At 47.1% G+C, this 25,079-nt stretch overlaps 1 protein-coding gene across 12 annotated transcripts in view; it reads right to left on the bottom strand.

Annotated features, from left to right (window-relative positions):
• The window catches only part of ARHGAP17 (Rho GTPase activating protein 17), a 40,052-nt gene extending 15,038 nt beyond the window's left edge, over nucleotides 1-25,014 (bottom strand). For 11 of the 12 annotated variants that reach the window (XM_085074277.1, XM_085074281.1, XM_085074280.1 and 8 more), the window contains exons 1-7: nucleotides 24,861-25,014; nucleotides 7,185-7,224; nucleotides 3,824-3,928; nucleotides 2,869-2,945; nucleotides 1,664-1,775; nucleotides 1,384-1,460; nucleotides 553-664 (exon numbers count right to left, since the gene is read on the bottom strand). In XM_085074277.1, coding sequence (XP_084930403.1) covers nucleotides 553-664; nucleotides 1,384-1,460; nucleotides 1,664-1,775; nucleotides 2,869-2,945; nucleotides 3,824-3,928; nucleotides 7,185-7,224; nucleotides 24,861-24,913 — 576 coding nt within the window. In that variant the 5' untranslated portion in view covers nucleotides 24,914-25,014. The remainder of the gene's footprint in view (nucleotides 1-552; nucleotides 665-1,383; nucleotides 1,461-1,663; nucleotides 1,776-2,868; nucleotides 2,946-3,823; nucleotides 3,929-7,184; nucleotides 7,225-24,860) is intronic. The other variant, XM_085074286.1, reaches the window with a different exon arrangement.
• Between the last annotated feature and the right edge of the window lie 65 nt (nucleotides 25,015-25,079).

The raw sequence follows: 25,079 nt of genomic DNA, 5'->3' as shown, positions 1-25,079 counted from the left end.
TCAAACTAAGAAGCTGGAATGCACCTGCTCTGCTCTGTGTGTTCTTCAAGCAAAATGAATTTTACATCTTAACTCTGGTTCATACAGCAAAGCAGTTGCCCCCTTCAGTCAAGGACACATTGCCATTCAATCCAGTTATTTATAGCACTCAAAGACAAGCACTAATAAAAATGGTTTCAGTTCTCAGTACTCAATGGGGTATTTGCTGTTGAGAAGTGAAAATGAATGTGAGCTGCTCAGAGCTGTGACAGTCAGCATGGTCCTGGCATGTCCCAAATTTCCTCCAGGTGCCTCCTGCTGCTCAGCTGCTCCACAGCTTGGAGCACCCAGACACCCTGAACATTCATTCATGGCTGTGTCAGACTGAAACTGAAAATAATGCCAAATACCCAACTTAGAAAAAGCCTGGATGGAGTTCCTCATTGAGCTAAAGCAATTCAGAGATCAGCTGGCACTAAAATACCCCTAGGCAGTGTCACAGCCACATGATTTGCAGCTGCACAGTTGGGCAATTCCATGGGAGGTGTGGAAGGACACTCATCCTGTCCTTACCTTGCACTGCTCTACTTTATTTCCAGCTTCATCCATTTCTTCTTTAAGAGATTCTATTTTTGAAGGATGCACTTGGAAATTTGTTCCTGAAGTCTTGTGGGCTTGGTTGTATCTGGGGGAAGAAAAGTTTCATTTGGTGAAAATCAATATTCAACCAGAATGTGCATTTATGGCTCCCTTGGAATTGGTTTCTTTCACCAGGAAACAAACCCCACAGTTCCAGAAGTTTTCCAACAGAACTAAAAGGTTCAAAACACACCATTCATGGCATGCTGACATAATCCACCAACTATAAAAATCACAAGGAACCCTGCATCTGCCACAGTCTGTAACATGGGTGTGCACATGCTGGAAATGGCTCCACCAATGCTCCTGGCAGTTTAAAACCATTTAATGGCATTCAAGAGTGAGATGAACAACCCAGGACTCTCCCAGTAAAAAGGTTCCATACAGGGCTGTAAAAGCACTTGGTGTGATTTGAATGAGGTTCCTGCTCTTTATTTAAGCTGAGAACTTCAGGGATTCATTATTTAAGTTGAGCACTGGAAAAAAGATGAGTAAATGAGCTTCCAACATTTTTTCAATTATACACAGGCATGTAAGAGCTCCAAAATCTTGACTCTGTTTGGATCTAGCAGCCATGGGTCCTTTTCTGGTGTAACTTAAATGCAAATTTGTCTTTTTTCACCTATGACCTGCTCACAGCAGCATTTCAGTAGCAAGTACCAGATCAGAGCAGGTACCATGAGATGCCAACAAGGAGTTCACAAAAAAATAGAAATAAAAAAGCACAGAATAGAAAAGCACTCAGTGACTACAATTCTCTCCTACCTTCCCCTTGCAGAATCCCAGTCCAGCACCAGCTTTGCAAGCTGCTTCCTCTGCTTCTGAATGTTTGGGATCTCTGTCTGAAAAGAGAATTAAGGGCTTACATTGAATTTTAAATTGTGCATTGCAATAAACTACATGTTACAGGCTTCATATCCACTTTCCACCACTAACACAGGGCTCCTTAAAGCAGTTTTTTGACAGCAGCACTGAGACAAACCCGTTTTGCTCAGTTTATGCATCAATCCAGATGTGCTTCTCCTCTCAGGCTGAGCTGGCTCACCTCTGTCAGCAGGCACAGTGGGTCTATAACTTCTCTTTCAATCTGTACTTCATGCTGGGACAGCTCCATTGCCAGCTTATTCTCTGCATCCCCACAGGTATCCAGCATTTTCCTGTAAGAATTGCAGGGAAAGTGTCATGGGAGTTAACACTGACTAAGGAAAAAGGATTCAAAGCAGAGCAGAGCTTTGGAAAGCTTTGTGCTGTGAAAAGCAAAATATCTCTTCATGGCCTAAACCCAACTGCTCTGTGCTGTCTTGGAGAAACCTGGGATAGGCAAGTGGGGTTATTAAACCTTTGTCTGCTGAATTCCTGAGCCATGACAACACTTTTGGAGGCTTTCAAACACCCAGGTGATTATGCCAGCCCTCAGGGCAGAGAAGTCAGGATTTATTTCCAAGCCCATCCCTCCATCTCACCAGATGCAGGAAAAATTGCTCAATGCAGTATTTCATTTTCTCCTAAGCCCCTTTAATGTGAAAGTCTTAACACCCTAATGCCCAGCAATCCCATCCACAGCAGTTTCAGGCTCCAAACCCACAACTTGCCCTTTATTTTATAAGGAAACCTCCTATTCCCTAAGTTTTTTATCCAGGTTTAAATCTCCTGCAGTGGCTCAGGAATATGTTCTCAAAGGTTTCTAAGGTCAGTCCACACTGACTCCATCAGAATTCCCACCAGCAAGGACAAAACCCACTTACTCTAGGAATTCAACACATGCAGGTTCATTTGTTTCAGCCACTTTCCTGTAAATTGCAAATAACCACTTTGGCAGGACAGATAAATTGGGACTACTTTAAACTAGAAGCCATAAATGCAAATTGACATTTAAGCCATCAATTCAAGCCTGCAGAACACAGTTTATAATATAATAGAAATGCAGTTTAATTGTAGAATATCTAACATTTTATGCTTCAAATGGAGACGATAATTCTACTAATCCACAAAGAGAAAAGTCACTTTAAAAGCTTTTATGAAAGCAGAGAATCAGAATCTTCTGGAATGCAATTCAGCCTAAAACTTGTCCCCAAATCATTCCAGAAAAACTGCTTACTCACTGTTTCTCCCTTTGGAATAGAGAAAGAACCTATAAATATTGAGTTTTATTAGATTGAAACCAGCCTTTGTACACCCAGAGGCTTTAATTAGAGCCCTGCAGGCAATAAGATGTCAGACTGCAAGTCAGAAAAAAAGGCAAACACTTACCCCAGCAGAGTTTCATCACTCAGCTGGATGGATCCTTCTTGCATATTTTGAGCCAGAGCTGTCAGAGGAAGTTTTTTCTATGGAGCAGAAGGAACAGTGCTTAGCTTAGTGCTGCTCACTCTTTCCAGCTTCCCCAGTACATCTCTAAGGTTTTTCTCCTCTTCCATATGGTTTCTATTACCCCCATGAAGCTCATTCTTGGACTTGAAGAAAATGCCAAGTCACAGAAAGTTTTAAGCCCCAAGACTGCTGTTCTCAGATACTCTGAAAAGCACTTTCTTCTCAGTTTTAGCTGGAGTGACTGGCCCAGAGAGCACCTCAACTACTGCCAAGGAGAGATAAACAGCTTTAAGCTGAGATTTAAGCAACCAGCTTGTCACCTCTCTCTCCCAGAGGTCCTGGGTGCCCTCGCTCTCAGGTCTCTGTTACTCAATAAAAGGAGAAAATGTGAATTATTTCTGGTTCTGATGCTTTAAGAAAACCCACCTATGGGCTTTGCTAAGGAGGGGCAGAGATCAAATGAGTACAGAAAACCATTTCCAGCCAACTGGAGGTGTCAGTGCCTGAGGGCAACCCTAGATGTGAGGAGATGGGTCAGAGCTGCAGATATCTTCCCCTCCTGGCTGGGATTGCAGGGACAAGAAGTGTCCTGACAGTGCTGATGGTGCTGGGTGGGCAGTGCCCATGGTGCTGGGTGGGCAATGCTGATGGTGTTGGGTGTGTTGGGTGGGCAATGCTGATGGTGCTGGGTGGGCAGTGCCCATGGTGCTGGGTGGGCAATGCCCATGGTGCTGGGTGGGCAATGCTGATGGTGCTGGGTGGGCAGTGCCCATGGTGCTGGGTGGGCAGTGCCCATGGTGCTGGGTGGGCAATGCCAACACAGGAGCTGCTCTGGCAGAGCTGTGCCCCCCTTGGCAGCAGGGTGGGAGCCCAGGGCACAGGCAGCTGTACTCACATGTCTCTTGTCAGGGTCTGTGCCATGCTGGCCCTGCAAACAGGCAATCAGTCTCTTCTGGGCCAGGTGGCACACGGACCTCACAGCATCCAGACGCCTCTCGATCTGCTCGGCCCCGGCGCAGAGGGGAGGAAGGGAAAACAACACAAAAACCAGAAGTTATTTCCCTGGCCTCAGCAGAAAACCTTCCCCCTGGACCACACTTAGCCCTGGGTTGCAGATTTCTCAAATTCTCCAGCTTACAAGAAGTGCAGCTGCTTAGCAGAAGTGCCTGACAGCAGAAATGCCTGGGGAGAGATGGAAATTGGTTTTTTCCTCAGTGGCACAGAAATTTAGTCAGAGCACTGGAGAGTGGCAAAGGGAGAAAACATTGCCCTGCTTGGCATCTCAGCACAAGGGAACTCGGGTGACACTTGCCATCTGAGATGAGTGGCACATGCAGGTATCTAAGACACTAATTTAGGGAGAAAACTGTGGGAAAACTTGTCATTTTCACTGTGACCTTGTAAAGTAGCTGCTGAAGACTCATCTGACAGCTCCTTCCCACTGTACAAACCTGTACTCCAAGCTCCTCCTGCGTGTCCTTCCCTGACTGTTAAACACAAAGATCCCACATGCTGAGCAAAACAACATTTTCAGGGAGAAAGACTACTGGGATTCAAATGGAATATGGAATTAAAAAAATAGGAGTCAAAGCACAAACAAGAGTTCTGTTTATCACCATCTAATTCAAACATGGCTTAATACACAGCCTGCAAACAGGACAAATATATACATGATAAACTGTTCTTTTAAGGGATTTTAAGGAAGGAATTTAGACTATTTTATTCCAAAGAACAGAAAAAGCAAACAAGAGTGATGAGCAGTGGGACAGAACTGCTCATGGCACTGAGCTCTCTGTGCACAGCACCCAAAGAATGCTGTTTATCTGCATTTTGATGACTCACCAAGAATAACAGGAGGCCCTTTGGAATGGATTCTATTTAAAAAGCAGGGGAAAAAAAAAAAGCACATTTCATCTTTAGAAATAATCTGAACAGATTCCAGTTTTTGATACAGATCTAAAATCACTTTTATTGTATTTTCAGGAGGGCAAAATGAGCCCAAGTTGAAGTGCTCAAAAAGCTCAGTAAAAATCTATTAGGGTAGAGTAAGGTGCTGAGAAACTGCCCAGGGATTGCTCTGAAAGCACAAGGTTCTGCATTTTATCTGCAGAGGATAGAGCAACAAACCCAAAATTAAGTCTGGGTGGAAAAAGCCCATATGGAAATACATGAACAAGCAGGCATTGTTTGTGGTCCATTGCTGCAGCTAAGATTATTCACTTCTTTTGTGTTACCTTCAAAATGAAATCCTGGAATGGTTTGGGCTGGAAGGGATTTTACAGGTCAGCTAATCCACCCCTGCCATGGCACCTTCCACTGTCCCAGGGTGATCCAAGCCCTGTCCAACCTGGCCTTGGACACATCCAGGGTCCTCCCCACCCTCAATTCTAAGCCATCCTCTTGTTACAAAAGAATTCATTTCTGCAAGGTCACATAGTCACAACTTCTCCATACTGAGCACAGGGTTTTCTCCCACCAGAACACAGTGGATGTGATCACCTGTCACACCCCAGCAGACCACACAGCCCTGGACAGTGGCTCACATTTTTCAGAAAGGCTCTGGAGCAACACATTCCCTACAGAAACTGCAACCCTGACTTGCAGATCCCAGGGCAGATGATTGATAGGAGGAACATGACCCCAAAACTCCACAGCAGCACCCTCTCCTCTCTGATCTCCCTTTAGTGCAAAGATGTCAGGAGAACCACAAAGGACATTAATCTCCTTCAAGCCACCCCTGAAGTGACAGAGTGACCCACAGGCCACGCTGTCTGTCCCCTCAGGGCATCCCCAGAGCACAGAACATCACACAATTGCTTTATTATCTGCCACAGGGCCGTGCCAGAAAGCAGGGCTATTGTAAAGGCCTTTGCAGTACTGAATTATATCCCTTGTCTTCACATGAAACACATTGAACAGACACTTGAAATGGAGCACAACCCTTCAGAAAACAGAACAAAAAAAAGAGCTGTAACAATCCTGTGGCAAAGCCTGAGCTAAATATAAAAAAGCCCAACTGTGAGCCATGTTTGTGAAGCGAGCAGCACCACGTTTCCAAGCTCTGGGGTTAGATAAGAGCCTCCTGCCCCTCCATGAGCCCCCAAGAGCAAACAAACAAGTGAGTAAATTCTTCCACTTGGGTGTAGCCAGGCTGCTCAGGGCCTGGGAAAGCCTTGCTTGCAAAATTTTTTTGGCAACAAGCAGCAGAGCTTTTGGCTTTCACTTCTTGTTACTATTCTGCAGCTAAGCAAGAATCCAGATGGGTCCTCCCAGGCTAGCAAGGTGTTTAACATCCTTTGTGTCATTGTGCTGCACTTCTTATCAGAAATTAAGATTAGTGTTGTCAAACTGGGAAGGTATTTTTAGTTTAAATAAAGCAATCCCCTGAAAAAGAGGGGCTCTGAACCAGAAGCACTTCCATCATCTGCCTGACTTCCCTGTTCCATGAGCAGGCTGAGATGCTTTGCAATTAATCAGAAATTACCACCTCACTCGAGGTGCCAGGAGCAGCCAGCCTGACTTCCCTGGCCAATCTGTGTTCTTTTTACAAGCCTTTCATAAAGAAGGCAGAGGAAGACAACTATGTAGGACAAATCTGCAGACAAGTTTGCTCCATGGAATCAGTCACCCTTGCTAATGTGACAGTTGCAATTTAAATTCCACCATGGAAGTCATGGTTGATGAGATGATAAATTTGCACAAAGATGACAAGTCAGCAAACAAATGGATGTCAGCGTGACAAACCTGAGAACAAATATCACAGCTGAACACTGGGATACATTTGTACACTTACTCACAGCAAAAACAGACTTCAAGGAAAAAATTGCCATTCTTTATCTGTGAGCAGTTGGAATGATTTTTGTGCCACTTCTCTTAAGGCCCAGGTGAGCTGCTCAGGAGAAGGCAGTGAAGACAGAAACCACCTGTGTCCAGCCAGGGTTTCTCCATCCTCCTCAGACAGACTGGCAAGCCAGCAGCACCAGTGCTTCCTGGGCTTTTCAGGCCTTTTCATCTCATTAAAAGCAAAAATGGTTCCTCCTTCACTCCTTCACCAAGCCACGTGATTGGATTCAGAAACAGAAGTAACTGAGTTTCTCTACTCAAAATGTAGAATTCCTGTTTTTTCATGTGCTGGAAGGTCAAAGACATCCAGGGTTCCATCCCTGAAATATGCAGTATTTTTTCCCCACGTTAGGCATTCCACAAACCTCAGAAGGCTCACACTTCACAAAAAACATACCAAAAATATACAATACCTGCAACAGGTCTTCACTGAGTACCTCTGTTTTCTCAGCCCTAAGGGAAGAAAAAGACCATTGTCAGACAATTGGCATATTCAGGGTCAAAGATTGCCTCAACAATTCTGACAAAACCTGCTCAGTTCCAAGCTATAATCCCATTACTGCCACTGCTGCAAACAGCCCCACGTTCAGCATGTCCCAGGGAGTTTGGGAAAGCCTGACATCCCTGCAGTGCCCAGCCTGCAGCACAAACCCATGGCACCAAGCTCTCAGTGGAAGAGAGTCACTGAATAATCAGTGAGATTATTCCAACTGCATGTAGAATAATCCAAAGCAAACTGGAATCGATGCACCTGAATATAAAGGAATATAAACCCACGAGGAGCAAGCTTTTCACCTTTTTATACTGGAGCACTGCAGAGCTTTATCCATCAGAAGCAGGGGGACTGGCAGCCTGAAGCTTCCCTCAACCTCACACACACAGAGCTCTCACCAGAAACCTCCCATCACCTCATCCTGCTGAATGCTCTACTATCCTATTCCATCATACTAAAACAATAGAGAGGATCTGGTACTTGGAAAGCTCCTCAGAAATTGATAGCATTCCCAGGAAAGTCTTCTTCAATAGGAAACCTCTGCAGCTTCCCCACACTGCCAGACAAAATGCAGCAGTTGCTACAGACACACTCCTGTCTTTACACACACACTTCCACACCTTCTGCCATCCCAGTTTACACAAACTTGGAGCTGTTAACTGTTGACACAAGTTGATCTGTTGTTGGCTCATTGGCTCTAACAGTGCTCCATCCTCCCTTTGCCAGGCCTATAAAACAAAGATAAATCCAGCTCACCCTGAGCTCTCCCTCTGCTGCTCACCACTACTACACATCCACACCGTGGAGCACTTGGAGGGACTCCAGGACACTCTTTTCCTGTTCAGAGAGTTTCCCCTGCTGCTGCCAGAGTCCCTTGGCTACTCCAGGCTTTATCAGACCCTGCAATCTGTTTAACAACCCACTGCAAACCTGGGCAGGCAAGGAAAGCTCATGTTCCTCATCAGCCCTCAGCAGCTGAATGTGCCAAAAGCCTCCAAGGACAAGATTCCTTCAGCTTTGGGTTGGTGTTTTTAAAGCATTTATTTGACTTCAATTTCACTGCACATTATCTGCTTGAACTAGTTGTGAACCATAAGGTGTTTAATAATTAAATGCCAGAATAAAGTAAAAGCTCCAAACCTCTGTCAGACTCAGACAAAAGCAGCTGAGATACTCTGACAGCACCGGAATATTTATTTGTTCAGGAAAACACAGACAAGATTGATAAGTTTTTCTCCCACCCAAACAGAAATATTTTGTCTGATAGAAATTACATCCTGTTAGCAATTATTTATATTTAATCTTATTTATATGTATTTTTAACCCTGCAAAATCCACCCTGCTTTAGCCAACATTAATTCAAACCCCCACAAATATCACAATAGAGCTTCCATACAACTCTAGATTAATAAAAAGTTTGATTTCTCCTTCCCTTCCTTTTTCCTAGGATATTCTACCCATTGGAGTGAAAAGCAATAATAGCTCAGTACTGTGTTAGCAGAAGTTTGTTCCCAGATAAATCTGGTTATCCCCCTGCTATGGATCATTATGTGAAGTGCAAAATAATTGTACTTATTTATTTAAGTACACGGAGCTGGTTTCTCCAGGATCCAAACCCCAGCTGCACAACCTGGATCTCCCACGGGGGATGCTGTCCCCAGCCCTGGTGGCAGCAGGAGAGCTGGCCAGGCCAGGCAGATTGGGAACAGCCCCTGCTGATGAGGTCAGGTTCGGAAATGCAGCGAGGGAAGACCTCACCCTTCCTGCAGGCCCACATTCCACCTTTAATAAGGAAGCCAAGAAAGAGCCACTAAATAATGTTGTTTTCGGTGATCACAACCATGAAAGAGAAAACACAAGCCTGTGATAGCAGCACAGCCCATCTTCTCTCTGCACAGAGGACAGCAACAAACCATCAAAGGGACCTGGCTCCTTTGGAATTAACCCCTGTCTCCCCTGGAATTACAGGTATGACCAGTTTAGGGTTTACATTCAAGCTGCTAATTCCTTCTGCCAGCCAATAAGAGAATCAGCAAACTTCTCAAAAAGAACTGATTTTCTTTTTCACTGCTCAACTTCTTTCAATAACTAAGGGCTCATTTTAAGGGCTCATTTGCATCTTTATCTAATTGAACCAATGAAGAAATCCTTCTGGAATCAAGAGCTGAACACCTGAGTGTTCCCAAGGGCTTTCCCAAGCCCAGCAGTGCTGCTCACTGCCCACCAGGCTGGAGATGTGCCCTGGAGCTCCTTTCCCCAGGGACACCCTGAGCACAGCCCAGCCCAAGCTGAGCCCCTGCAGGCCAGGCTGCAGCAGCAGGGCTGTTTACACTGCCAGAGCTCAGCTCTGCTCGGGCCAAACAGCTCAGGCTGGGTTGCAAAACGAGGTTCCTCCACGCCATTACTAATGGGGAAAGCATGCCCTGCCCAGCCCCTCCCGGGGCTCCCACCACAGGATGGTCATGCAGAGCTGTCCCTGTGCCCAGGGAGGGCAGGAGCTGCAGGGAAACAGGGATCTGCCCATCCCAGAGCCTCCTGACACTGCTGGTGACAGAGGTGGCAATGCCAGAGGCGGTGCTGGCAGATGGGATGAGCAGCAGCCTGGCAATTTGGATTGGGGTGCAGGGTTGGCACCCCAACTATCACAGCACCAGCACAGGGAACTGCAGCTGCCCAAATCCAAAACATCTGCCAGCCTGGCAGTGCTCCACTGGAGCAGAACAGAGCTGCTCCCCGGGGAAAGAGCTTCTGAGAACTGAAGTTTCTCTGCTACAGCACCAGAACCTCGACATGAATCACTGGTACCGAGGGCTCAAGTCAGCAGTGCATTTTAAAGACTGCAGAAACAAAACTGAACAAGCATTTGTTATGGCTGTAATAATCCTCTTAATGAAAAAAGGGGATAAAAGGACTGAATTCCATGAAACCAGTGCTTTCACACAGTTAGCACAATGTCCTGCCCACTGTGCAGCTCCTCCTGTCTGCTCTGTCCCTCTCCTGCATGGATACAACCCCTGGTTCAGCTCAGATACAGGAACTGGAATAATTTGACAGAAACAGTTGCTCTTCAGCCAAATCAACTCCCCCAGTTCACCCTTTGGACAAACAGCCTCCCTGACAGCTCCAGGGTGGGAAGAGGCAGCACAGGGCAGGGCAGGCTCCAAGCACAGCCCAGCTGGCAGGTTCAGCCAAAACCCCAGGCACAGCCAGCCTTGCCCTTTGTGATCCCAGGACACATTTTTAACAAAATTGTTCTTTCTTCCAGGAAATTTTCTTTTCAAGACAGCAAATTACAGCACTTAGCATGAAATAGGATATGGAACTGGTGCCATTTCCTACTTGGGGGTGGCATGGCCTTAACTCGGTCCAAGCAAGAAACCAATTGGTTTTACAAGGAAAAGACTGTATCTTTTTATTCTCGACATGTTAATTACAATACTTTAGCTTGCTGTGACATTTTAAAAATGTATTCCATGTGCCCCCAGCTGATCTCCTCTCAGGGTGTTTTATGCTATAATTCCTTTTAATTCCTTTTACTTTTCCCCTTCTTTGTGACCTATCCTGAAGCCCAGCCCAGCCATGGGGCTCTGCTGCAGCTCAGAGCAGGGTGGGCAGAACAGCTCCCACCCCACAGGTTAAAAACTGATCCCCTCCCTTGGTCATTGTGCAACTCCTTCACACTTCCAGGCCAGAAGTCTTCTCTGTACATCTGGATATAGCAGATGGGAATTCCTGAGATAAAAGTGTTTATCTTCCATCAGGAAAGAATTTTCATTTCCATGTATAAAAGAGGGTCTATTAAACCTGCACTGGAGATTTAAAACAAATAAAGCTTCATCCAAACAGTATCTGAGATCTCCCTGCTCCTGCCCATCACTGGGGCATCAGTCCTGCAGCAGGGCTGACCTCCAAGGCAGGTCAGAGCTACAGAACCACTGCAAGAGACTTTTTAAAAGGGCCTGTAGAGCCAGGACAGGGGGGAATGGCAGAGGGCAGGGCTAGATGGGATATTGGGAAGAAATTGCTTCCTGGGAGAGTGGGCAGGCCCTGGCACAGGGTGCCCAGAGAAGCTGTGGCTGCCCCTGGATCCCTGGCAGTGTCCAAGCCAGGCTGGACAGGGCTGGAACAGACTGGGATGGTGGGATTGTCCCTGCCATGGCAGGGGGTGGAATCAGACAGGCTGGAAGGTCTCTTCCAACCCAAACCATTCCACGATCCTGTGAAATGCACACTCCTGAAAGGCTGACCAGGAAGGAATGAGAGCAAACCTGACACAAGAGCCATAACAACATGGCCATTGCCAGCAGAACAAGTGACTCAGTTGAAATGTCACCGTGGAAACAAAGCCCTGACTCAGCCAGCAGCTGGGTGGGGACCTGGCAGAGGTGATGCCATGGCAGGGCAGTGACAAGTCCACAATCCTGAACCCTGGAAAGCTTTCAGTGGAAGCAAGGAGACACCCAGCCCGAACTGGAGACAGAATTCAAGCCAGCCTTCCCTGCTGGGTGTTTTTTCCTCAAACAAAGGCTGTGTTTGTTACCAGGAGTAACCAGCTCAGCTCGCCGGTGAGGTAACACTGAGCACCTTGGCAGGCTGGCAGCACATCCTGCCTGCTTTCCACATACAATAGGCAGGACTTGCTGCCAGGAAAAATGAAAGAATCACCAGCTCTGCTCCAAAACAAGGAATCCAGAATTAGATGATAATTTCCCTTCAAAAAGGTTTGCTTTTCTAACACTCACCAAGACAAACCACAGAAAATACAACTCCAAGGTGCTCCAGGACCACCAGCTCACTCCTCCCTGTTTGACCTTGGGCTGATTTTGGAGAGGAAACCAGCACGACTCAAGGTAAGCATCAATGTTCTGAAGTGGGTTTCAAATGTTCCAAAATAACTCAGAGGAGTCTGTCAGGTGACAGTCACCATTCACCTTCAGTATTAGCATGTAGGGAACACCACACACAACCAGTCATCAGTATGACATTCAGCTTGCCTCCTATCCTCATTTTTCATTCAAATTAACAATGTAAGCTTTTGTACAAGTGTTAAAATTAGTTTCACTGTACAGCTGGTGACCACGGATGCTTCAGTGACTCAGAAATCACACCAAGGGCTGCTGTTTTGGAACTCACCCACCAGCTGCAACTGCTGTGCTTCCAGCCCTTTACAAGTGCTTTAGAAACAGAGCATCACCTCCAAAATATTGCAGTGACTCCAACACCTCAGAGCTGCACAACTACAATTCAGGCCTCAACGAGTGGATAAAGAAATATTTCTGCTGCTTTGCCTTCCTCCTTCATTATCTTCAGAGTTCTCCCATCACTCTGTGTCTCCCACTCGGAAAGCTCAGCTTTGATCTGCTCCACCTCAGCCGTGGCTGTGGAGCAGGAGCTGCTGCTCTAATGAGAGGCTGCAGGGAGATAATCATCTTGGAAGGAGAGCAGAGTGTTCCTGTGCAGTGCAGGGAAACCCATGACAGGCTCTTCACATGAGGGGATTGAAATTCCTGTGCTGGTGAAATGGATCCAAGGCTCATCTCCGGAGCCAGGCAGTAAATTTAGCTCTGGAGAACAAGCACAGCTCAAGCCAAATCCTATTTTCGGGCCACTCTTGGAGGGACAGGCACTGCAGCAGGGCCCTGCACAGCTCCTCCTTGTAAAACACATCCTGAGTGGTTTTAATATTAGATCTTGAGAATTCCACCAAATGTGGTGCAGTTCAACAAAAGCACTGTTGGCTCCAGTCTGTGATGAAGGTGGGTAGATCATTTTGAGCCACAGCACTGCAAATTTGAGAGGAATTTCAGCTGAACTTTCTATAGGCAAAAATAAAATTGTGGTTTAAAAGTAGAAGGCCATTTAAAGCAGTTTTGCTTGAGGGAGGAAGTGTTTTGGTGAGCAGTCTGATGAGTCCAACAGCTTGTAAACTTCTGGGTACAAATAAAAATTTACAATTAACTACTTCCAGTTAACTACTGTAATTCCAATTACTATCCCAGCAAATCAAATACTCACTGCTGACCTGCTATTTCATACCAGGGACCAAGTTACAGCTATTAAAACTTTCCCCATGTTCTTTTTGACTTTGAAAAACCCCAAACCTCTGTCAGGCACATAAAACAAAGTGGCTTCTTTTAAAAAGTGCCTTTGATTTGTGAAACTATGAATAGCTTCTGAAGGAAAGGCAAAGTGCTGCTGCAGGGGATTAACATGCTAACTGCTAAAATCCAGGCAAGGTGAAATCCAGCAGTGGTCTCATGTTCTGTTGCCTAAAGTAAAAAGTCCTGTGTAAAAGGACTGTCAAAGTAAAAAGCTGTCAAATTCCTGACCAAAACACCCCAAGGAACCTGAGACAAACTTTTTAAAGTAGCTTATAAAATCATAACCTATTTCCTATGCTTTGCTTTTTTCCCCTTAAGTACTACAATCTACATCTCATGCTACACTTTACTACAGAACTTGAGCTTTCCAAACATGTCAGTTTATTAACATAATTTATTTTTAAAAAGTATACAAACACCCTCCCCACTATATCTTGGTAAATAACTGCTTTTAATATTTAACTGCCAGGTATTTGTTTACATTTAAAAGTTTATTGTCACACAATGTATTTCCTTCCCAAGCAAGCAAGCAAAACCTCTTACTAATACAGGATAATTTTATCTAAAATTAGCTAGGTACAGTTCTGCTATAAGACACAGTCAAGCAGAAAGCAACCTAAATAATTCCTGAATTGTTATTCCTGAATGTCAGGTGTAGCTTTACAAGCCCTGCATGCCAACACAACAGTAGGTGCTGCAGAACAGGAATTCCTGTGCTTTGTGCTCCGGCAGCACTCAGGCCACAGCAGCAGCTCCAGGTGAAATTCAACCTGAGCACCAGGGGCAAGAAATGACCCTGCAGCACCCTGGGGTTGGCACCTGGCCAGGGCTGCTCACTGGGCACTCCAGGGCTGTGCCAGGGCTGTGCCAGCTCTGGTCATCCCCACGGCACAGAGCAAGAGTTTGATTCCCTACACCCTCTCTCCTTCCAGCAGCCCTGCCTGAAACACTCCCCATTCCCCAAACGTCAGGTGTTGGTCCTTACAGCCCTCCCTGCAGCAGCAGCAGCTCAGGCTGGGATCATGTCCAAGAAAAGAAACTGGTTCCCAGTTGCCTTGGTCCCCTCCTTGGCCACCCCAGGGCTGCAGGTGTCACCAGCACAGGGAAATCTGTCCCTTTGAGCAACAGCAGCTACTTAAGATCAGCTTGAACTGATCCTGAAACTGCACCCTGGGGCCAGCATTTCATTCCCACGAGGTGACATCAGCTGGCAGAGCTGCTGACAGAGGTGGCTGTGTCCTTCCTCCTCCTGCTCCATGTCCCTGCCCGGCAGGAGCATCCCCACTGTCAGCACCCAAGGACTGCCTGGCTCAACACCCACCTGGCTGGGAGAAAAGGCATCTTCCACTCAGAGGCCGCAGGTGAGAGCACAGAGGGCTGGGAACAGATGGAAGGGCAGCTCTGGATCAGAACTGGGTGTGAGCAGAGCCCAGGCAGCAGCTGAGGGCTCAGGGATTCCCTCCATGGGGCTTTGGCAGCTTGCAGAGTGAAGCGAGTGCAGTGCCCTTGCCAAACCACCTGCTGGCATGAAAACTCCTCCACATGGGAAAAGGGAATTAAAAAAACGCTACCCAAACACCCTCCAACATCTCCTGAACTTGCAAACAGGACCTTGCTTTCCACTCTGGTCACAAGACTAGTGGATTACCACCAACTCAAGACATTTTTAAGCTTTATGATTTCTTTTGCCAGAAGTCTTGCACTGTCAATTGCTGGAAAGGACTCCGAGAAGCAGCACTGCCTTTTCCACAGACAACTTTTTACAGAACAGACATGTCTGAATAGGAAAAATATGCACTAGAGGAATGAACAAAATACACTGAAATGCTGAAAAAAACCCTGGGCGTTTTTGCATATTTGGTTGCTTTTTTTCAACTTTGACGGGACAAGGGGGAATGGCTTCACATTGACAGTGAGTAGGTTTAGGTTAGATATTAAAATTAAAACTTCTTCCCCATGAGGGTGGGCAGGCCCTGGCACAGGGTGCCCAGAGAAGCTGTGGCTGCCCCTGGATCCCTGGCAGTGTCCAAGGCCAGGCTGGACAGGGCCTGGAGCACCCTGGGACGGTGGAAGGTGTCCCTGCCATGGCAGGGGGTGGAACAAGATGAACTTTAAGGTCCTTCCAACCCAAACCATTCCAGGATTCAATGACTTTAGCCCTGCACAAGTGTCAAACAGCTTCAGTCCAGAAATGATCATTTCGCCAAAGGTAACACTGCTCTTCTTTAATGTATTGCCCAGCCTGATCTATTTTAAGTTTGGGGATTCACAAAACTGGCAAGAGAAAGCATTGGAGAAGGAACCAAACCGAATCAACACAAGAAGCAAAACAAGGAAATGCAGAAAAGGCAGAACAATGAAGCAGGAATAGAAAGTCAGGCTGCAAAAGGGAGCTGGAAACTTTGAAATAACAGCAAAAAAGCCTAATTCAGGGACCTGAAAGTTACATCAAACCAGCTGCTAACAAACCAGGGATTATTCCCTCTGCCCACGATTTCACAAGAGAGCCCTTGCGCTGATTTCCTGAGCGTGGCTCTGATTAACAATTAATGGCTGAGCCCTTGATTACGTTTCAGCACCAGGAGGCCAGGCTGTGTGCATCCCAGCACTCAGCCCATGCCCGGGATGCCAGCGCTGGACACAGCTCCTGTTTTCATGTTGCTTGGACACAGAGCACACCCAGAGCACACCCAGCACACACACAGGGCACACCAACCTGTCCCCACGCCGAGCTGAGCCATTCCCACCCTGCCAAGAGGCTTCTCTGCTCTTCCAGCACGAAACTGAAAGTTCACTCAATCCCTGCATTTCTGAGAAGGAAAGAGGAGCCTGGTGCTAACCGAGGTTTAGGATGTGCACTTCAGCACACGCCTGGACCTGCTGGTACAAAAGCAGGATTACTGTATCCTGCTGTTCCGTTCCTACAAAACCCAGCAGCTCAGAACACTTAATCTGCGTGTGAAATCACTGCGGCAGAGCAGGGCAGAGCAGCTCAACGCTCAACCCAAACACAAGCTGCAAGCTCAGCTCACACATTGATTGCTCTGAGAATATCAGTTTTCTAGGTCCATTTCCTATAGATAATAGAACTTTTAAGCTGTGGATTGATGTTTCCTAACAATTGCTTGATATTTGAATGTGAAAAAGCTGCACTTGACTAACTGCTGTACTTTCTACAGTCATGTATCAGCTGTGACTGTCCAGCCTGCCTGCAGCACAATTTATGTTCTAAAGAAGTGCCCATCTTTGAAATTAATTTTCCTGTCACTGGCTAAAGTAGCCTTCTTAGCTTTAAACAGGGAGGATGTGTGTTTCCTGTGTGTACAACAGCATTAACAGCTCTCACCAGTGACCTGCCTCGTCTGTGCAATACTCAGCTGAACAAGCTACCACTTATCCTTTAATTAATTCTAAATTTCACTCTGGAAGCACCTTTGGGATCTTGAGAAACCAGTGAGGTTATGCACACAAAGATTTCAGTGCAGCAAGCTGGAGCAGAGGACAACTTGCAAGACAGAAGGACAAACCCTTCCCAGATCCTGCTGACCCAAAGCCCAGCTGGCCACTCTGCACCTCAGTGCCTCTTTGATTCACTCCCTGCACTCACTCCAGGATGTCCCTGTCACTCTGACACGCAATTAACTCCACCAGACAACAATCCCTGTCAAGGAAAAGAGGCTCCACCTCGGAGAGGAGCACTTGTGACCTCACCCAGCTGGCTGGCTTGGAGGAGCTGTTTCCTGGTGAGAAGCAGCACCAGCCAAGGAGGAGTTGCACAAGTATCCTGTCAGCCATGGAATAGCAACTCCAAATTCCAAGGTTCTAAGGCTGTTTGGTTCCTAAGGAATCAATTTTAACCAGAAGCACAGAATGGTTTGGGTTGGAAGGAACTGAGGATCAAACTGAGCCTTCAAGACTGGTATCTACAACAGTAAGACAGCCTGAAAAATGAGGGATCTAGTACAGAAATCTTAAAATCACTTGGTATGTCCCCACCAACTGCTGTGAAGGTATCTGGGTCTGAATTACCAAAATCAGACTTCCTTACCCAGTTTAACTGGTGTTTAATCAAACTCCCAGTTTCAGATCAGAGTGCCAAGTGCTGCCTTAGACAAAGCCCAACACCATGGGCTGGAGGTTCTCCTAAAACATCAAAAAAAAATGGAACTGCTTCATTTAAGTTACAATTCTTTTCTTTCTGGAAACTGTGCAGAATATTAGAAAACATTTCCAACACATGAAGCCACTTTTCATTTAACCCTGTCCTAAAAAGATCCTGTTATTTGGCATTTTATTATTGCTAATACAATGACCCCTAACAAGGAGCTCTGGCCACAGATCCATTATCATAACCTAAAAATACCATGCAAGTGTCTAAGAAATACATTTGCTTCCATCAATTCCAAGTGTATCCCATTACAGCATCAGGCTCAAACAGACTGTTACATCACTTCTTGCTATTTGAACAGATCAAATCATTACTATTTCAAGATTTTGACTCTGGGCATAACTTGATATTAAAATTATTCCCTCTGAAGAGCCAACATCAGCTCAAGTCAGAATCAAGGAGTCATCCATGCCTAGATGGGGATTACTCTGTTCATATGAATAAATATCAGGATGAAAAAAGGCACTTTCTGTGCCTTCAGCTGAGCCACTGCCACTGCAGCAGCTTCAGATGTATTTTTACCTCCCTATCCTGCTGTTATGTCAGATCCAAAACCTCCACCCTGGGTGCACCTAACCCCTTATGGACAATATCCCTTCCTACTCTTCCCTGGGTGTTTGCCCTGGCAGGGAATGGTGACTCAGGCTCTGGTTACATGCTGTGACACGAGCACAGCAGCCAGCTTTGGCACTGCCCTTCCTGCTGGCTGCACCTCAAAACCACCTGAGAATCACTTCAAAACCACCTGAGAATCACCTGCACAGAAAGAGAACTCCTCATTCCTCAGTTTAAGGCAATGCAGGACCAGGCTTTCTCGAGACAGAGGCTCCCTTTATCCTCCCACAGTCCTGAGCCCTGGCAGGATAGGAAGCCCAAGATGAGCAGCCAGAGCTGATCCCACCGTGTGTGTCTGGGTTGGGAATATTTTATCTGTGTCTGGATTGGGAATATTTTATCTGTGTCTGCACTGGGAATATTTTATCAGTCCTCTCATCTGGTTCATCAAGCAGCAGCTCCAACACAGCCAAGGGAGAAGAGGACATGCATGCAAGAAAGCAATTAATATTACCCAAATCTCCCAGTTTGGAATCTTTTCATTTCTTTTTCTGCAACAAAAATCTCAAGTATTTTACACACTGCCCACTCAGCACCTGACAGACACAAAGTTATATAGCTACTTTTTGATTCTGACCAACAGGCTTTAGCTGGTTCCATACTGGAATTCACAACATTTTATTATTCAAGTCAACAAAATTTAGTTTGTTGTTTAGTTTTCTCTGGGGAAAAAAGAATCTTCGAGGTGACCTAACTGTGGCCTTCCAGTACCTGCAGGAACTGACAAGAAATATGGGGAGAGATTGTTTAAAAGTGCCTGGACTGCCAGGCTGAGGGGGAATGGCAGTGTAAGGAGGGATCCTGGGAAGATCACCACACACAAAGCCAGCCCTGGCTCAGAGCTGTGAGGACACACGTGGGAAATGCCACCCACAGCATCCCTGGGCATCACACCCTGCCCACGTCACCTCTCCTGGATGTGGGCAAGGCAGAGCAGCCCAGGCGAGGCATTCCCAGGTTTCATGTGGTCTGGAAGGAGATCACAAGCCATGAGGCTTTTAAATGGAGGGCTGAGCAACGATTTACTCATTGATTTAAAAGCTGCTGCTGCCCTTGTAAGAGCATGAGTTCTGCAGAGAAAGGCATTTCTTCAAAATACAATGTAATTTCTTAAGTTCCCAATCTTCAGCATTCTTAATGACCTGGACTTTAAACATGAGATCATCTTGGCCCATGAGGAATTAAGAGATCCTGATAAACTGATTGCCTTTGCAAAACCTAAAGGAAACACCAAAATCAGGCCAGAATACATTGTTTTCTTTCCTGTTCACAGCCAGAAGCTCTGGTGCTGCCAGGGGCTCCAGCACAGCAATCCAGCAGCTCACAGAGTTTGGCCTCACAGGTCTGCCCAGCTCCCAAATTCTCCACTGAGACAGAACAGTGGAAGAAACTCTACAAAGTTCTCACCTTCAGTAAATTCAGGTGATTTTTCCTTTGGCTTCAGCATTCTGCTCTGAAGGGAATTCCATTAATCAATGGGATTAACAGACATGCTCACAAAATTCAATCTAGACCACAGCTTAGACCCAACTTCTATCCACACATTTCTGGAATTCTGTGATCTGGGGTTCCTGACTGTGACAATACAGTCCCAAACCCTCCACCAGGGCCAAATCTCACCACAAGCAGCAGCCCCAAGCTGAACACACAACAGCTGCCTGTTTTTCTATAATTGGAAGTTTGTCCTGGTAGAAAAATCCAACTCCCAAGCTGCACAAGCCATTACATTGTGTCAGAGGTCCCCAAAGGGTGCAGGAAACAGATAAATGCACGGATAGCAGAGACTTTGTTGGTCCTGCCAGGGCTGAGCAGTGCTGCTGGGCTAGCTGAGCTCCTTTCCCACTCCCACTGTGCCAAGTTTTGTGCAGAGCCCCCAGCAGCATGGAAGTAGCCAGCTGAGGAATATTCTGCAGCTCCCTTCAGCCCAGGCAGCTCCTGCCCAACAGCCCCACTCCCCAGATATTTATTCAGATAATGATCCCTGGGCTGTCATTCCCCACTGCTCTGGCATTCCCACACTGCCTGCCCTGCAGCCCCAAATTCTTGCCCTGCTCAGCAGCACACATCCCCCTAATTCAATCCACTCAGCCTCCTTAAACCCATCATTGCATTCTGCCATCCAGAAAGATCTAATGCAATTTCCTAATTAGAGACCTGGAACTGCATTTGGAGATAAACAGGAAATGCTTGAGATAACGATTATAAACACTGCAATGAGATTTTTCTTTTCATGAGCACTCTGATGGAGACGAATGCCAACCTGCAAACTCCCTGTAAATATGAAATATTCAACTCTCTGTTCACCACTTTTTCAAATATCTCTGCCGAACACAACAAGCAGTGCAAGTAAATAACTCTTAGCAGATTTAACTTCTATTAAAGGATGTTTGGGTGAGCCAGAGATTTTCAAACACTGGGGTCATACTCAATTTTTTTCACCCACACAAGAACCCGAAAAACACTGAAGAGGAAATTCTTTGATATAAATGGCACTGTAGGGTTAATGTTATATTGATGGAAGTATTAAGATGGGTGCACTTTTGTTTTACCACCCTGGTAACTTGAAAAAGCAGATTTCAAAGTACTATCAACACAACATGAAGAAGCAGAGATACCTTCCTTAAGTAATAACACACAGAACAATTCTGGGAAAGACAAGAATCAATGGGTAATGCTTTAGCAGGAAAAAAAAAAAAAAGGAAAAATTTGGACCATCTACACTTTCCATGAAGAAGTATTACTAGAAATTATTGCTTTCCAGCAGGTTTTCCATGTACAAATAAATGCAGGCAGCTCCTCCTTGTACAATATTTCAGTCACAGGCATTTTAACATAACTTGCTTTAATGTAATAATTATGTTACAACTCTGGTTCCAACTCAAGATTTGCACATTGCCAAGCGGCTTGAAGAAGCACTAAATATAGTTCAGCACAGTAACTTTAATGCAGGACACGAGCTATTAAAAGCCATGTTCCAAAACTGCCCGTGAGTCACAGCAATGCCATGAGTGCAGGCCTGGAAAAACCTATTTGTACACAAGGAGTTGTATTTGAGCAGTGGGAAACGAGCACAGAAGTAAGTCAGCCTCTTGCTTCAAACCAGAGCCTTCTGAGGCACTTGGTTGGCCCTTCCAGATTTCTAATTAGTCAGAGCTGCCTGTCCCTGGTTTAAATTACTGCCAGAGCCTCAGGGCAGATCGAGTATCTCTCCCAGCAAAGGCAGAAAGAAAATCCACCTGTCTGAGCTTGGATGACTTCACCAGACCCAAACCTCCCCAGCAGTTGTCTGGGATCATTCTGAACCAGAATGGCACTCAGGATTGCACCTCAAGGATGAAGAAAGAACCTGATGGCAACAGCAGCAGCAGCATTTGGTCCCCAGAGGCCAGCAGCCCAACTCGTGGAGATTGTCACAGCCTGAGATGTCATTAATTACCAACCTGAGCTCTGGAAGCAAACAGCACGATGCAAACCTCTCCATGGGCTCATTCCTCATGGAAATTACTCAGCTATGTAGTTCAAATGCTTATTAGTGTATCAGGGCAAAGCTTTGATGACAATAGCTCTGAACGTTTATTTTCATTAGAGGTGACTGCAGCTATAATGGAGAATATTCCCAAGCTTCTAATCAAATCTGTCTTCTTTGTAATTTATAAAAGGTATGGAAACTGAGACAAGCACATGTAGATACGTGAAGAATTACCTTGCTGACATCAAACATAATACAATTTAAATTTCTGAGCCTAATGCTCAGGTGCTGTGCTGGAGTGAGGATCTGCTCAGGAAGCATCCCAAGAGAAGGTACAACCTCACCTCTCCAAATCTGTGAGACAGCAGTCCTAAAGCAGCCCACAGCTCCCAGTTCCCAGGGCTCTGTGCCCAGGCCAAGCACACACAACTGCTCCCAGTGGATAGGAGCTCTGGGCCTCCAAAGAGATGAAGGTTTAGAGGAATTAGGACAGAAATCCCATTAAAAGCAATCCCAGCACGTGGTCTCTAAGGAACCACAGACCACCTGAAATTCATGAAGCTCTGAACTCATGTTATTCCTTTTTTCTCCACTCCCTTCCCAGCTAATTTTTTTAAGCCTAACTAAAACTTTCCAGCTGTTTGCAGCTGGATTCAGGCTGCAGCTCAAGATAAAGTGAGCTCTGAGCTCACTCCTCTGGGTGATCAGCCCTGTGCCTGTTGTGGGCAAGATGCCACTTGATGGCAACGCATTAATTCAGCTCAGGAGGAACTAATGATTTCCAGCAAACCCTGCCTCTGCTCACCTGCAAGTCCCAGCCCTGCTTTTTGGGAATTGCCCTGACTGGCTGTGAGAGCATTCATGATGTCATGAGCACCAACACACAGTGGGACTCCCAGGTCACTCCTGCAGCTAGGACTGCCCTGAGAACGTAGTGATGCCACCTCCAGTGACAGGCTGTGTCTCAGCCACCTGGCCCAGGCTCTGCTATTTCACTGTTTGGATTTCCCACAGCTTGTGGGAAACCTAAACAGTTTCCCAGTGCTTCCCCTCAGCAGCACTGACAACAAATCTGTCCAATATAGAAAATATTAAGTCCTCAGCAGCAGATTGAACACTTAAGGCAGCCAAGAACATCCACGAGATAATTGCTGCAAAATATTTAACACATCTATTAATTATTGTGGAATCCTGTTCCACTGAGCTAATCCCCTCTTTAATTAGTTTCCTACATGTATTTCATAACTCCATATAATTCTATCCACGGACTCACAGGCTTCTCAGAAATGCAACTCCTCGGCTTTGATGGAGCTCTTACCCATCTTTTCTTATTTTCTGCATTAAGGTCTTACTTCCCTGATGCCAGGTCTGATATTTGGGGTCCAAGGCCAAGGATGGCACCCTTGGAAGCTGGCTGGAAGGAGGACAGTGTCCCCCCTGCCTTCATTAGGGCACCAAGCCCACGTGCAGACGCGTGGCTGACAAGGCTGGGCGTGCTGACCTCAGGGTAACGTGGCTGCTCTGCACACCCCAGGAGGGATGGAAAAGCCGAGCAGGAGGAGCCAACCCTTCTGAACACAGCACCAGGAAACACAGCAGCCAGTCAGGGATCACCCACGGGGATGTGACCCCTCGGCACAGATCCCAAACTCCTCGGGATGCTGCTCCTCCCGGGGAGCAGCTCATTGCCCTGCAGGTCCCCCAAGGTCCTTGAAACACTGAGCTGTCACCTCTCCAAGCATTCACACACCCAGAAGGATCCTCCTGATGCAGCACTTGTCTCCTCATTCTGTCTCAGCACAAAAAACTAATGAAGGAGTTCACCGTTAAACCTGTCACATATCAAATGTATGAAAACAAATGACCCTGTGTCATTTAAATAGTTTTTAATGAAAACCAGTGACAGCGGTGTCTGCATCCCAATGGAATGAGAACCCTCACCCTGTGCATGGCCAGGCTGCAGGGCAGCCCAGACTGCTGGCACAGGTGTGTGACAAGAGCACGGCTGTGTGACAAGAGGCTGCCCAGACACCACACCCAGCACCCCAGAGCCCTCACCTGCCCGGCCAAAGGTCACTGCCAGCCTCCCCACCCACCTCCAAACACTGCTCCACACTGGGATTTGCCGCTGGAAGCACAAAGCACCCCAAGCTGTTTATCCCACTCAGTACAACCCGGATTACTCCAAATTCCGCTCGGGATTTGGAGCTGTGGGGCTGAGACATGCAAACAGGGAATGCCAAAAATCCCTCTGACAACACAGAAAAATCCATTAATTCATATGAAATGGGAACGAGAGGAGAGGGTTGGTTGGGAAGTTGTTTGGTCTTTAATAGCAAAACAAACCTATTAAAAATCTCCTCCTTGGGCTTTATTAGCTGACACACCTGCCCTAGGCTCCAAGGAAAATAAACACCCCAGTGAGGGAGTTATTGGAAAGGAGGCCACCAAAACATCAACTCGGATAATAACTTGATACTTTCAGTATCAGCACAGACTTTCAATTCATACTCTCAATACAGGAACTGATTTTCAGATTGAGTCTTCACCAAAAGCAGAAGGAAGTATCTGCGGGAAAATACTGACTTCTGCTCGAGAAGCGATGTGGTGACATTTGCATGTTAACTCGGGGACAGCTGCTGCTGCTGCAGGCCACTGCCCCGGCTGGGCACAGATTTGTTACACAGAGCCCAGCTCAAAACCTTCCCTGGCTGACAGCTGGAAACGGACAGGTGGAAATTGTACCTCCAGGGCTGCTGGTGGTTTGGTTAAAATTAAGTCCTGGGGAGGCAAATGCAGACCAGGAGAAGACACTCTGTGAAGTGTTCTGATATGTGAGAGAAGCGAGAAACAGAGCAAATCCCCCGATATTAACGGCGGCAGAAGGGAACCGAAAGCCGCCAGGGCAGACAGGAAGCGGCCGATGCAGCTGGCCTGCGGGGAGCTGGGCACCTGGAGATGGAGGAGCTGGGCACCGCCGAGCCGAGCCGCGCCGAGCCGAGCCGAGCCGAGCCGAGCCGAGCCGAGCCGAGCCGAGCCGAGCCGAGCCCAGCGCTCAGACCGGGCAGGCCAGGGGAGCAGCGGCCGCACCGAACCCCGAGCGCCTCCAGCCCGAGCACCGCCGCTTCCTTCCCTTCCCGCGGGGCCACCGAGCCATCGCCCCCCGAGCGGCCCGACACTGCCGAGCCGAGCGGAGCCCCCGCGCCTTCCCCGCGCCCCTTCCCTTCCCGGCCCGCCGCCCACCTGCCCACGGTCTGGTTGGCGAGCTGCTTCATGCGGTTGAACTGCTTCTTCATGGCGGCGGCCGCTGTCCCGGGCTGCCCCGGGCCCCGCCGCTGCTGCCCCGGCCGCCCCCGGCCCCGCCGCTGCCACCACGGCCGCCTCCCCGAGCGCCGCCCGCCCGGCTCTGCCCGCCGCTTCCGGCCCCGCCTCACCGCCGTCACCGCCGCCCAGCCCCGGATG

Source organism: Lichenostomus cassidix, chromosome 14 (assembly GCF_008360975.1).
Source record: "Lichenostomus cassidix isolate B80296 chromosome 14, HeHo_3.0, whole genome shotgun sequence".
Lineage (NCBI taxonomy): Eukaryota > Metazoa > Chordata > Aves > Passeriformes > Meliphagidae > Lichenostomus > Lichenostomus cassidix.
This window is presented reverse-complemented; position numbering and strand designations above follow the sequence as displayed.